Source organism: Bombus flavifrons, chromosome 4 (assembly GCF_040668555.2).
Source record: "Bombus flavifrons isolate JBK064 chromosome 4, iyBomFlav1_principal, whole genome shotgun sequence".
NCBI lineage: Eukaryota > Metazoa > Arthropoda > Insecta > Hymenoptera > Apidae > Bombus > Bombus flavifrons.
Window position 1 is genome coordinate 15700726 of NC_138445.1, and position 13613 is coordinate 15714338.

The 13613-nt window shown below is 33.7% G+C and overlaps 3 protein-coding genes across 3 annotated transcripts in view; 1 reads left to right on the forward strand and 2 right to left on the reverse strand.

The window, feature by feature from the left end:
• Window positions 1-1357: 1357 nt before the first annotated feature.
• LOC138179451 (phospholipase A1-like) lies at window positions 1358-5297 on the reverse strand. Its single transcript, XM_069112261.1, has 7 exons — window positions 5027-5297; window positions 4800-4959; window positions 4313-4455; window positions 2564-2818; window positions 2056-2244; window positions 1809-1932; window positions 1358-1538 (listed from the first exon to the last, which is right to left on the reverse strand). The coding sequence occupies exons 1-7, from the start codon at window positions 5073-5075 to the stop codon at window positions 1478-1480; spliced, it is 981 nt and encodes a 326-aa protein (XP_068968362.1). The 5' UTR covers window positions 5076-5297; the 3' UTR covers window positions 1358-1477.
• A 3670-nt stretch (window positions 5298-8967) lies between these two features.
• LOC138179456 (transcription initiation factor TFIID subunit 9-like) lies at window positions 8968-10542 on the reverse strand. The gene is made up of 3 exons (XM_069112269.1): window positions 10300-10542; window positions 9715-10164; window positions 8968-9503 (listed from the first exon to the last, which is right to left on the reverse strand). The coding sequence occupies exons 1-3, from the start codon at window positions 10436-10438 to the stop codon at window positions 9358-9360; spliced, it is 735 nt and encodes a 244-aa protein (XP_068968370.1). The 5' UTR covers window positions 10439-10542; the 3' UTR covers window positions 8968-9357.
• Window positions 10543-10768: 226 nt separating this feature from the next.
• Window positions 10769-13613, forward strand: part of Rpn2 (Regulatory particle non-ATPase 2) — a 93688-nt gene continuing 90843 nt past the window's right edge. The window contains exons 1-8 of the mRNA XM_069112238.1: window positions 10769-10914; window positions 11120-11237; window positions 11318-11487; window positions 11565-11773; window positions 11857-12330; window positions 12420-12646; window positions 12739-12991; window positions 13324-13512. Coding sequence (XP_068968339.1) covers window positions 10896-10914; window positions 11120-11237; window positions 11318-11487; window positions 11565-11773; window positions 11857-12330; window positions 12420-12646; window positions 12739-12991; window positions 13324-13512 — 1659 coding nt within the window. The 5' untranslated portion in view covers window positions 10769-10895. The remainder of the gene's footprint in view (window positions 10915-11119; window positions 11238-11317; window positions 11488-11564; window positions 11774-11856; window positions 12331-12419; window positions 12647-12738; window positions 12992-13323; window positions 13513-13613) is intronic.

The following is a 13613-nucleotide window of genomic DNA, read 5'->3' on the forward strand; positions in this document are numbered from 1 at the left end:
AAAAGGAGGAGATACTGAAGAAGACTTAGAAAGTCGAATCTTGAGTTTTCACGAATCGATCGCCTGATTTCCAAAAATATTAATCCATTACATATATGTGTATATATAGCTATAATAATAATTTAATAATTCCAGAATAATTTTTAGTAATACGGAAAACAATAACAGTGATGTTTCTAAAATTAGCTATTTCTTTTATTGAAGCTATTAAACGTGACGTTTTCTCGGGGTAATGATAACATGAAAATATTATAATACATTTTCCTTTTGATTCCTTTTATTAATTCGATGAGAGCAGAAACGTAGGATGTTCCGTAACAAGTATCAGCATGGACTTATGTCCGTTTTGTACAGCTGCGGATCACGTCCGCTGGAATTATGGAATATGCACGCAAGTTCATCAATATGAAGGGAACATAAGTAAAGATAACTCTATTTTATGAAATTAATAAAAATAGTTTCACTGTCAGATTTATCGTCATTAAATTTCTCCAAGTATTATATCTGTTCAGCTAAGTAAAATAAATTCCATTGTATTTAATCTGTTTGCTCCGAATATCTGTTCTCTCGAACTGATGATGAATGGTTAAATTCAAAGAATGGCAGCCGACTAAGTAAGATCTCTAGCTTTGCAAATTATTTCTCAAAATGATAATGATCCAAAGCACACGGCTCCGGTGGTAAAACAGTTTTTTAAAGATGAAAGTATTACCGTGCTGCCGTAGCCGTCGCAATCACCAAACATTAAATCAATCGATAATTTGTGTAGCATCATATCAAAGACAGTATAAGGTTATAAATCGAAAACTTTACATGAACTTTACTCTACAATTGAAACGGAAATGATTACGGTAGAGCAATGTAAAAAAATAATCGATTCTATGCCAAGAAAACGTACCGAAGTGATAAAAAACAACGGATATTGGACAAAATATTGAATTTAAACAAAAATTGTGTATATTTTCTTATCAAAATTTAATATTTTTTGTGTAGTCTTAAACTTTTGACCGACGTAATATTACACAGATTTCGTTCATTTTTTATAACTTGGCTACTGAGCAAAATATCAAAATGAAATTTTTTTTTGTAAGTGTACAAACAAATGTCTAATTAGTTAATGCCAAAAGTAGAACACTGTATTTATATTTGTTTATGGAAAGTGAATCAATTATTTATTTCTTCCATTTCGTCTTAATCTTCTGTCCGCTACTGTATATAAACAATTGAAATTCAACCTTTACGAAGCTGACTCTTTTACTCGCCATCGCTGTGCGTATGCTCGCGCTTATGTTGAAATCAACTCAAGGAATTCAGGATATGGCAGCAGTTAGTCGAAATAAAAGTTCTCTTATACGAATTTCAATAAAATCAACACCTATTTATTTTTTAATTTCCTACATAATCTATACAAGTATGTTACAAATATTGAAATACATCTGTACAAAATACATTCAAATATTGAATATCCAAAAGAATGTTATCCATCACGAGCATAAGGATACCGACTGTTAACTTTGAAGTAGTAGGTTCCCTTAGCACTGAAAAGAAATTAACATATATTAGCACCAGTTAACTAAATTAAATTTTAAGAAATAATTAAACATATATTCAGCAATTAGTTCTCAAGTATCTATCCAACTTCATACTTTTATGAACTCGGCTAAAAATGCAGGACCAAGAATTTTCACCTTCTAAATATTATAACATGTACTGTCCATTATTTATTTCCATTCTACGCATTCCTTAAATTTCCCGTTAATGCATAAAACTCCATAGTCTATCCATAATAGTAGTAAAATAAAACTTACTTGGGGTCGAGGGTAGCACCGCCCATGTATGCTGTTGCGCCATCTGCACGTATACCGAGAAAGCCTTTCGGATTCGTAATTGATTCAGCGAAGAATCTGTAGCTACGCAAGTGTGCGCAAAATCCTGTGTTTCATAACATTCGTTTTTAACATCGTACAGACAAACACACACAGACTGAGGCACGGAAATAATATTTTTTAAGTTGAAATGTGTCAATAATAGAATATTCTGTAGTATGCTCCGTACCAAACATGTCAGCGCCGCATCCTGGTTGACGTTTTCCATCATTCGCATAGAAGTCTGAAGTACCAATCGAGATATTCATACCTAAATTTCCGGCACATGTATGAAGAACTTGCACATTTTCCGCGTCCGATTTATCAACTCTTTCACCAGGTTGTTTGTCTTGAAACATTGGCAGGGCAGGGTCGAGTGCTGTAATGGCAAATATATAAAGTTCTAGTATACTCCGCTGTATCATAATGTCGTTTCGTCAGACATGAATTCAACTAACATCAAAATATATATTGTTTTTAAAAACGTATTCCTTCGAGATAAGATAATGTAAAAATATCTCGGACATTTTAAAATTTATCCTTCAAACTTGAAAACCTCATTTATCCTTCTGCTTATCTTTCATTTGCTAATCACAAATCAATCTACTCTACTGTTCTCAATCTGTTATTAAAATTGGCGCTACTGGATTTTCCCGGAGAACATTCAATTGACACTTTAATAATATATCGTTACTCACCGATAACTTCCGCCACTCGGCTCGATTTTCCTACCTCCCGCGCGCTCAAGCCCGCGATTTGAGCACCGAGAGAGTGTCCAATAATTTTCAAGTTGGTCGTTCGCAAACCAGCCTCAATTCGCATAAAGTTTATGAAACTAGCTAAATACCTAGCAATGTGCGGTACGAACTTTATGACTTCATAATAATTTATGTAGTCTGATATCTCACTCCAATCGAGAATAATAACGTTGCAGTCTCGGACCTCAAGGAAAGCTAAGAACAGAAAATTTTTCTGTATAATTGATATCAAATTATCGCATATATGGCCACTGCCGCTCAAAACTCGTAGGACACTTGTTCACATTGTTATTTTATTAGTATTATATATGTCCTATAACGTGAACTACCACGCAAAGTCAAATTTTCGTAGTTTATCAACAGATATTTATGGCCGACAGTGCACATATTGTATAAATGGGCATCTAAATTCGATACAACAGAAGTCCAGGAAGATTCTATGGCTCAAACTAAGACGAAAATCAGGAGCAACGGAGTTGCGTTGAAGCCTTTATTTTCGACAAACTGGAGTTTAGAGATTAAACAAATATACGTGAATTTTCCTAGTTCTTAATCACGCAAGAATACAAAATTGGAAAAACGAGTCTAAAATGCAGAATAAAATTATCTCGTTCAGTGTGTAGTTTTGAAGAAAACACGGTTTGACGTTGGTATAACGATACCTTATCTATTCAACAATGTTGTAGGTTAAACGTAAAAGGAATAATACTGGCATTTTCGACGTGAAAAAATATTAAACAGAATCATAGCAATAGAACCTTCACCATACAAAAGAAACACAACTCAGTGTATCCGATGCCAAAAATATGGGCTCACCATGAACTACATGACAGAATTCAAGCTTGCGTTAAATATGCCGAGATCAACCTTTCTCTTTTATAATATTTTCCTCTGCTATTTGTATATTTTTCTTTTCATTATTTAATTTGTACTTTACGATTTGTCCAGCTGGACATTCGATAAATATTTGTGTACGAGGATGTTAGAAAGGTTATTGAAGTCACTGAAATTTGTGGCATGTGAGTGGTCATCCCCATTCAGATGCAATTGCAAAGTGACGATGTATTAGATTGTGCCAAAATTTACTTTCGTTTTATGTTTTTCGTTTTATGTGGAATTAATACACACAACATTTTTTCTTTTATATTATTTTATTAGATTATTTATTGAATTATTATTGAATGCATGATCGTAATAGTGGAAATGTAACAAAGTGGATCATACATAGTTCAATAAAATAATATAAAAGAAAAAATGTTGTGCATCTATTATTTCCTTATAGAACGAAGGAAACTTTTGTGACAAGGTAATATATGTGTACACTTGTACGCGTTTGCCATAACCGGTATGTACTAATCATTTATATTGAGACACGTGGAGGTGATATGGACATTTCGAGTGATGTGGTCATAAACTTTTACTGCTAATTCTTTGCTGTATCGTTCAACATATTTGCGTGTCTCCTCCTACTTCGGAATTTTGAGGTCTTTTCAAAAGTCTAGATCGTTCAATTTGATATTGCCGTATTCTTGGCAACTTTTGAAAGTCAAGTTTTTTTGAAAAACGAAACCGTGTAATCGTAAAACGTAATTTTGTTGTTCTTTATCTTCGTGCTAGTTCGAGTCATAGAATGTCCCTTAACTTCAATTATATCACGAATTTGCGCTCACAGCGTATCTACGTATTTACCATCGCGTACGATTTCACAAGCTAAACCACCTTGTATCCAACCGTGAATGATTATAATTGTTTGCTTGCTTGCGTTCCAATGACTGTTCTGGACGGACACTATGTCATTTGGTTTCATGATGTCTCCATCTGTGGGATTCTCTCTAGATGAAAAATCATATTTTACTGAAACTGTTCATTGTACCTTGAATCTGCCTGTTGAATATTCATCTAACACAAGACGAGCTATATAGTTGTTTCTTCGCTACGAAACATGTTTTAGCCGTGCCAACCCGCGAATTTCAATGTTTCAGTTTTATTCTCATTTCAGCATGCAACAGCGATGTGTGATTCTTTAAAAAAAGTTAATTAGTCCTTATATTCATCTTTCAATCATTATCATCATAATTCGATTGCCAATTTTTATTCGTTTCTCGATAATTCAAATATGCAAAATGTGCGTAAAGATTTTCCGCAAAGAAGGAAATTGATATAAAATAAAACCAACCTTGTGTATAGCGTGAAATTGGTCGCGTTCAAGTAGGTGTCTAAATTGTGGTATTGAGGCAGTGGGGCTACGTGGACGCGAAAGAGAGTTAAGTATCCATCTCCTTCCGTTCTAAATAATGGATTTGCATAGACCAATATCGAAAGAAGCGTAGGATAAACTGAAAGAATTTCTTTCGTTATTAAGTTACTCGATTTTTCTCGATCTAGAAAAATTCTGATACGAACATTTTGTTGATGATACATTTATCGTGACTGACATCGCGATTCTCCACATACACCGCGATATTGCTCTACTTTTCGCCTCCGTGTTTCGCCGCCTTTTATAGGTTTATGGAAAACAATGATTTTCCATTCGAGTACTGCACAGTTGGCAAGTGACTGATAGTCGATTGATGATGGATGAAGATCGACTCACACTGACGAATCTAATTTTTCAACTGCAACCGATGTACGAACTAAAGTAGAAAGTTAAGATAAGTTAATTGTAAAGAATTGTTTATTTGCTTTAAATATATTTTAATTTATTTCTCAAAAGTACATATATTTGAAGTCAAACAGTACGTAATCATTTCTAGTAATACGAAAAACAATAACAGTAACGTTTCTAAAACTAGTCATTTCTTTTATCGAAGTTATCACTTACCGTAGTTCTTCTTTTGATTACTCGTTTCTAACACGTTCAGCAAACCACTGAATGAAGTATTTCATTATATCTCGGTCCTTTATATAGGATGTCGAGGTTTGGAAATTACGTAACTATTAATTGATGGTCCGCTGGCACGTAAATGGCACAAAAATGCTCCAGTGTTTTCATCACGTCGTAGCTCTTCTTCCAAATTTTGCATTTACAAAATTAAAAGTAGGAAATAGAACATAATTGGGAACAAACGTGTAATATTATCCACAGAGTATGTCGTCTGAGTATTTATTTAGCATAATTATGTAATTTGTCTGTATTATCCCAACTATTTAAATACTTCCATACGACATCACAATTTCTCACTTCATTATAATGAATCTATCATAATTTATTTTCTTTAAACGCTGTTTCTCGATGCTGTTACTCTTAAGTTCGACTTACGCTGTTGTTAGAATACCGAATATTGTTTTGTATCGAATATTACTTGATTCATATTTTTATATTATACACACACACCTTGTACTAAATTAACGAATTAAAATTTAACACTGATATAATAACTACACTTCGCTTATAAAATTATAAAAATACCAAATGCGATGCATGGTCAATAATTTTTTAATTAAAATTTCTTTTCGCTTCGATGACGAGTGTAGAATGCCAGAGGTCCTGAACATGTTCCTGCTTTTTTCACAATTGACACTCAACTTTGCATGCTCAGTCATTACACAGCGAATCATGTTAGATCTATATACATATAACTACTACAAATACAAACAACATTAGTATTTTCAGTCGTAAAAAAAATTTCCTTCGTCGGATACCTTTAACGGTATTATGTTGATTTTGTGAAAAATATGTTAATACATTTATAGGATGACGCAACAAACGTGACAAGAAATCTATCTCTATTGCCTATTTCTATCGATTCAGTTTTCTATGCCCAATATCCACTCATCCGATTCTACTTACAATCGTCTTTAATACGCGACATTTTCGAACCCAAGAGAATTTGGCCGTGAGCCTCAAAGATCTACAGGTGTATAAATCAAGTTTCTCTAAATCTTCATCTTTCAAATATCAAAGCGGTAAATCAAATACATGAAATAACTAACAACAACTTGGCGAATTATATATATTTTATTATATATAAAAAATGAAATTAAAGGCGTGAAATTAACGCTATATATATGTATATATAGGATAAATATTGTTAGAAAATTATTAATTATTATTATTAATTAAAATTAGAAAATTATTAATTTTCACGAATAAAATAATCCATATTAAGGTACATTTTTAAGAGTAGTGTAACTGTAATGTATCGAAACATCGCTTCTGTACAATTCTGGATATAATTTAGCACAGTAACTAAATTTCAGTTAATTAAGACGACGCGACGCACGTGTCCTTATCGGAAATATTCAGGGAATCAAATTTCGTAATGTATAAAATTATCATAATGTCTCCTTAACTCTTTGATATTGAAACGTACCAATTTTTTTTCCATACATTCTGTTTTGTAACAAAATATTTAATCTGACAGAGGACAAAAAAAAAAAAAAATTCAGATCAAACTGAAACACGGTATCATGTACTTCACGATGATGCGATCGTGTATTCAGCGTCGGGATGTCATAGAACACATTGGTTTGCTAATGGTGAATGAAAGACCATCAACGAGCTTCTTCGTAACGCATAAGACGTGAAAACAGCACTTTCATGAAATAGCATCTATCCCTTTGTGCTCCGAATTTTCATTGTGTTCGATATGATCGACATGTACGATCGAATAAAACTTGCGAGTCTATTTCTTTCCTTCATTAAGAACATAAACAAACTCACGAAACATTCACACAAAATCAGGAGAGAAAACAAATTCGATTCGACTAAAAACGAAACAAAGAAATTCTCTTACTTTACGTGTATTAAATGGTTAAACGTGACGTTTTCTCAGGATAATGATAACATGAAAATATTATAATACTTTTTCCTTTTGATTATTTGTATTAATTCGATGAGAGCAGAAACGTAAGATGTTTCGCAATAAGTATCAGCATGGATTTATGTCTGTTCTGTACAGCTACGGATCACGTCCGCTAGAGTTATGAATGGAGATATGTACGTAAGTTCATCAATATAAAGAAAACATAAGGAGAGATAACTCTATTTTATGAAATTAATAAAAATAGTTTCACTGTCAGATTTATCGCCATTAAATTTCTCCAAATATTATATCTGTTCAAGTTAGTAAAATAAATTCCATTGCAATTAATCTGTTTGCTCCGAGTACCAATCGTCTCGAACAGGTAAAAAATGGATAAATTCGAAGAGTAACTGACGACGAAGTTAAATCTCTAGCTCTGGAAATAGCAGTAACCAACGTCACAACAACGTACATCTTCTACCCATGTGGTCCCAAGAAAGTCCTTGGCATTGAACTTCCGTTTCTCATCATGATTATCAAGAACATGAAGAAGTACTTCACGTTCGAAATAACAGTAGATGTCTCACGAGGAAAGCTCTTTACTGATTATATTTTTTTCAATAGCAGCAATAGCATTTCGTAAAACTACAATGAATGTAGAAAAGAAGTATATTTCATTTTTGATTCGACAGATACTCGACGACAAGGATATGCGCAGAAGGTTTCGCATGAGTAATTTTCAAAGCACCACGCGAGTTCGACCATTCTGCACGTCGATGCCGATCGGCCCATCCGGTGGTTGAAATCAAATTCAATTTAATCTCGCGGACTTCACGCGGAGAGCGTACGGGACAAATTATGTGGAAACTACACGCATACAGATCCACGCAAACTGCAGGGTTCGACGTATCTATTTTGCGGACAGGTAGGAAATTCATCTGTTTTTTGCAATATTGGTATGAAACGCATGAAATTAATAGCTACCTTTTTTAAAGAAACTTTTCTTGCATCAGGTTTATAGAATGATAAAATACGTTTTACCAAACAGACTTTATTCGGAAGATGAATTACCCGAAGATTTTAAACTCTTCAAGCCACTTCAGCGAGTGAAATGCGTGCGGGAAAAGGATGTGGCGAAAGAAAAAAGAGAAGACCCGGAGAAGATTGAAACCGAAGAACCACCACCTTTCGAAGCGGGTGAAGTACCAGAAGAAGCAGAAGAAGAGCCTGAAGAAGAGCCAACGGAAGATGAATTGGCCGAAGAGATTGCCCCTGCAGAAGACGTGCGAAGGCCAGATGAAATGGGGGAAGAGGATGAGGAAGAAGAAAACGAGGATGAAGTAGAACCTGCAGATGTAGCTGATTACGAAGACGAAGACGAAGGTGACGAACCTGTACCTGCTCCGACAACTCCTGGGTATGCCACAGAAGACGAAACTGATGTAGAACAAGATGAAGGCGATGAAGATGAAGAATACGGAGTTCCATAGTGAACAGCCGTCGACTTTGTGTAAATACGATGAATAAGATGTGTATATTTGCGAGGCTTAAAATAACATTCAAATAAATTATCTTCTAAATAAGTTGGAATTTGAGAAATTCTATTAATTTATTTAGACAATTATCCCACTTTTCTCTTTATTATCTTTTATTGTTCCATGGAAATATTTTACAATACTGAACAAAAAATATCTCCATTATTCTTTTAATTTCCATTTGGAAAATGTTTAGGGGAAATATAGTATACAAAATATGATTTATAATAAATATATGCAAGTAGAATGTGAATTTGTTGAATTCACTATGTACACATTTGTACAGTCTTCCAATAAAAAATATACAGTTTCATTGGAATTCTTATACAAATTTCAAAAAGATAAAATTCAATTGAAGCATTATGTGAAATGATAGAATCATTTTGGTATTATATACACTGATTCAAACGATACAAACAAAAAATATAAAATAATTTATCCGCGTCTTTTATTACTATGAAACATCATAATCATCATCTTCTCTTTTCCTTTTCATAGAATCTTCAATCTCTACTTTGATAGGCGGCATTGTTTGTCCTGAAGAAATCTGTATTTTTGGCTTGGCTACTTGTGCCTTTACGGTAGCTCCTCCAGTTGTGGCTATAAATTTAAACAATTAATATAAATAAAAAATGGAAAATATAGTAGTAAATATTATTATTACATACACAATTTTGTATCTTACGTATTAATGAAATATGGATAGAGGGAATAGATGTTTGGGAATGCAAGGTCCGGAAGGGATCTGTGATACGATATAATTAACAAATTAGTTCCTGTTATATATTCATTACTTTCCTGTATCATTTACCTGTTGAAAACTTCAAGACAGGTTTTGGCATTGAAATGCTTTGTGTCCTAGCAACTGTTGCAAGTGTTCCAGGTCTTTTAACTATGGAGAGGCCAGATTTATTACTTTCCACTTTGATCTTAGACTGACCACTTTGAATGTTATTTCCAACCAAAGAATGCAATGGTTTCCCAACCATTTTCTTCGTTGTATTCTTAAGTTTATAATTTGTTGCATTCAGGCAAAATCTGTCAGGTGGTAATCTTAAACCACTGTTTGATTTGACAAATGGCAGTGGTACATTGTTTTTTGTCCGAGCAACATCTAATAACACGTCTCTTGGTGGTGGATTTGTAAACGTACGTTCCAATTGCATCTTAACTGCTAATCTAACGTCATCTAAATCGATAAACTTCTTTTTAGCATGATTTGCGTAAATTCTACTGTCATCTAATATGCAAGTAACATAACCTGTGGAATTTAAAACGAAAATAACTCTATAACTTACTTCCAAATGTAAAATAATAAATGCAAAATCATGCACGATTATATACTTCATTGCATCTACATTACTTTAAATAAATTGTGAATATAATAAATACTTACGATACGTAAATTCGAGCAATTGATTTATAACCTTCGAATCGTAATCTGTTATTCCCATGTCTTTCATAATTGACATTATAACTTGAGCATCTTTTGGAATATGTTTTACGTGGCTCATAATTTTCGCTCTCTCCGACATTTTAAAAACTACTTCTCTTATAATTGCACTTTCTACAACAATTCCGAGTCACAACTATATATATCTTAGGTTAGCATTTCAAGTAAAAGTTCGAGTAAACATTATAAAATATACGCAAAATTCATGCAGTGCTACCATTTATAAAATTTAAACTTTACAAGATCAGAAGTTTATTATTTTAAAATTTCGTAATTAATAATAAATATTCTTTGTTGTAATCATTTTTACTATCAAATATTTTTTTCGAAAATCGAGAGGCGATTATATGGGAAAATGTGAAAAAGTTTGACAATTTGATAATTTTATCATCGATGTTAGTGTGGTAGTCGTTAAAGCAGCTTGCGGCATATTTCAGTTGAATTTGGTTGATGAGTTCGTAGTTCGGTATTTGCTATTTTGCTATCAAACTCTCTTCGGGAGTCTTTGTTGCAGGCAGACGTATTGTACGGAAACGAAAATGAATATCACATCAGCAGGTAAATTATGTGTTTTAAGTGGGATAGTAAATGTATATCTAGATTTTATTATTTACAAATTTATTAGTACATTTTTACATTGTGTTTGATTATCAGACATGCAATGATTTGCAAATCTCGTGGGCCATAACCTATATAACTTTGTATTCGGAGTATTAAATATAGTCGTTTAATTGATTAATCAATTTTTTTTATCTTATTTCAGCTGGTATCATTTCCCTCCTTGAGGAACCTATGCCTGAATTAAAGGTGTTTGCATTGAAAAAATTGGATATGATAGTAGATGAATTTTGGCCTGAAATTTCTGAGGCCATAGAAAAAATGTATGTACTGTATATATCATCATCTATTTTTTTTAAAGATAATTTTAATGTTTTATTTAACAGAATGTTATATTTTTCAGTGAGATTCTTCATGAAGATAAGGCATTTCCACAACATGACTTAGCTGCATTAGTTGCTAGTAAAGTATATTATCACTTAGGAAGTTTTGAAGATTCTTTGACTTATGCTCTTGGAGCTGGAGAGCTCTTTGATGTTAATGCCCGCAATGAATACGTTGATACTACTATAGGTATTAATAGTATTTTATTGACTGTTAGTATTAGATTTTATTGGGTAGAGATTCTTTATTATTCTGTATTATTTCAGCTAAATGTATTGACTATTATACTCAACAACGTGTGTTGGAAGCTGAGGGAAAATTACCACCAAACAGCAAAGGAATCGATCCAAGATTGGAAGGAATTGTAAACAGAATGTTTCAACGATGTTTAGATGATAATCAATATCGGCAAGCTTTGGGTCTTGCTCTTGAAACAAGAAGGATGGATATCTTTGAAACAGCAATTATGCAATCAGTAAGTTATATTACATGTTAGTTTATGCAAGTAATGTAATATAGATAATATAAAAATTATATTTATTAATATGTTTGTTGTAGGATGATGTTAGTGGTATGTTATCCTATGCCTTCCAAGTTGTCATGAGTCTTATTCAGAATCGTGGATTTCGTAATACTGTGCTTCGTTGCCTAGTGAGCCTTTATCGTAACTTGGGAACACCAGACTATGTCAACATGTGTCAGTGTTTGATATTTCTGGACGACCCATTAGCTGTAGCTGAACTTTTAGACAGACTCAGTAAAGGCTCACAAGATTGTGTTCTTATGGCCTACCAAATTGCATTTGACTTATACGAATCAGCAACTCAACAGTTCCTTGGTCGTGTCTTACAAGCTTTGAGAGCAACAGCTCCTATCCCAGGAGCCCTTATGGTTAAACCAATTGTAAAACCAGCTGTAAAAGCAACCACTGAAGTTACCACTGAGCCTGCAGCAGCAACAACAGCAGAGACTGAAAACAGTAGTAGTACGCCAGCTCCAGAAGAGAAATCTCAACGTAGTGTTGAAAGTTTGGTAAGTCTTATGGTTTAAAGAAATAATACTATACAACATTTACTATATAGTAATACACACTGTACCAATTGATTATTTCACTTGCATAGAATGCCGAAGAACGTGAGCAACAAGAACGCGTAGATGCTTTGTCAAGCATATTAGGCGGAGAAATTTCCATCGATTTGCATCTCCAATTTCTTATTCGTAGTAATCATACCGATATGTTGATACTGAAAAATACTAAAGATACTATACGTGTGTCTATTTGTCATACTGCCACCGTAATCGCGAATGCATACATGCATTCTGGAACTACTAGCGACCAATTTTTAAGGTAAATATACCTCACTGTATTCAACTGATCTTACGCGGATTATATTATCAAGGAATATATTTATTTTTCACTTTATTTGTTTCACATTTTAGAGATAATCTAGAATGGTTGGCTAGAGCTACGAATTGGGCAAAATTAACAGCTACTGCATCCTTAGGAGTAATTCACAGAGGTCATGAACAAGAAGCCTTAGCTCTAATGCAATCTTATCTCCCGCGAGATACTGGCGCGGGAGCTGGTTATTCCGAAGGAGGTGGCCTGTATGCGTTAGGGCTCATTCATGCAAACCACGGCGCAGCAATTACAGATTACTTACTTGGCCAGCTGAAGGACGCACAGAACGAGGTATAGTGGTCCGTAGAGATATAGTGCGATCATAAAATCAATTGAGTGGTAAAGTAAATGCGTTTCGAGCGACGAAGCAACGAATTAAATGATAAATCGGGAGATAAGAAACTTGAAATGACTGATAACATCAATTGAAACCGCTATTTAGTATTGTTAAACCGATTAAATTACTATCACATCATATCTTTTTCTTAATTTTATTAAGTACTTGAAACTTCGGTAGAAATCGATTTCAGTCTGGGGCAACTATACATCGCTATTGTTTTTTTTATCTCAGTTTGGAACCATACACTGTCACATATTTAGAATCTGCAATGATTTTCTTACAGATGGTTCGTCATGGAGGTTGTTTAGGCTTGGGTCTGGCCGCTATGGGATCGCATAGGCAAGATGTATACGAACAATTGAAATTCAATCTTTATCAAGACGATGCTGTTACTGGCGAAGCTGCGGGCATTGCTATGGGCATGGTCATGCTTGGATCGAAATCGACGCAAGCAATTGAAGATATGGTCGCGGTAAGTAAAAATAGACGTTCTTTTAGGAAGATTTTAACGAATCATCACATCAAGAGTTATTTACATCCCAACTCGAGTTTAATATTTTACATATTCAAAAT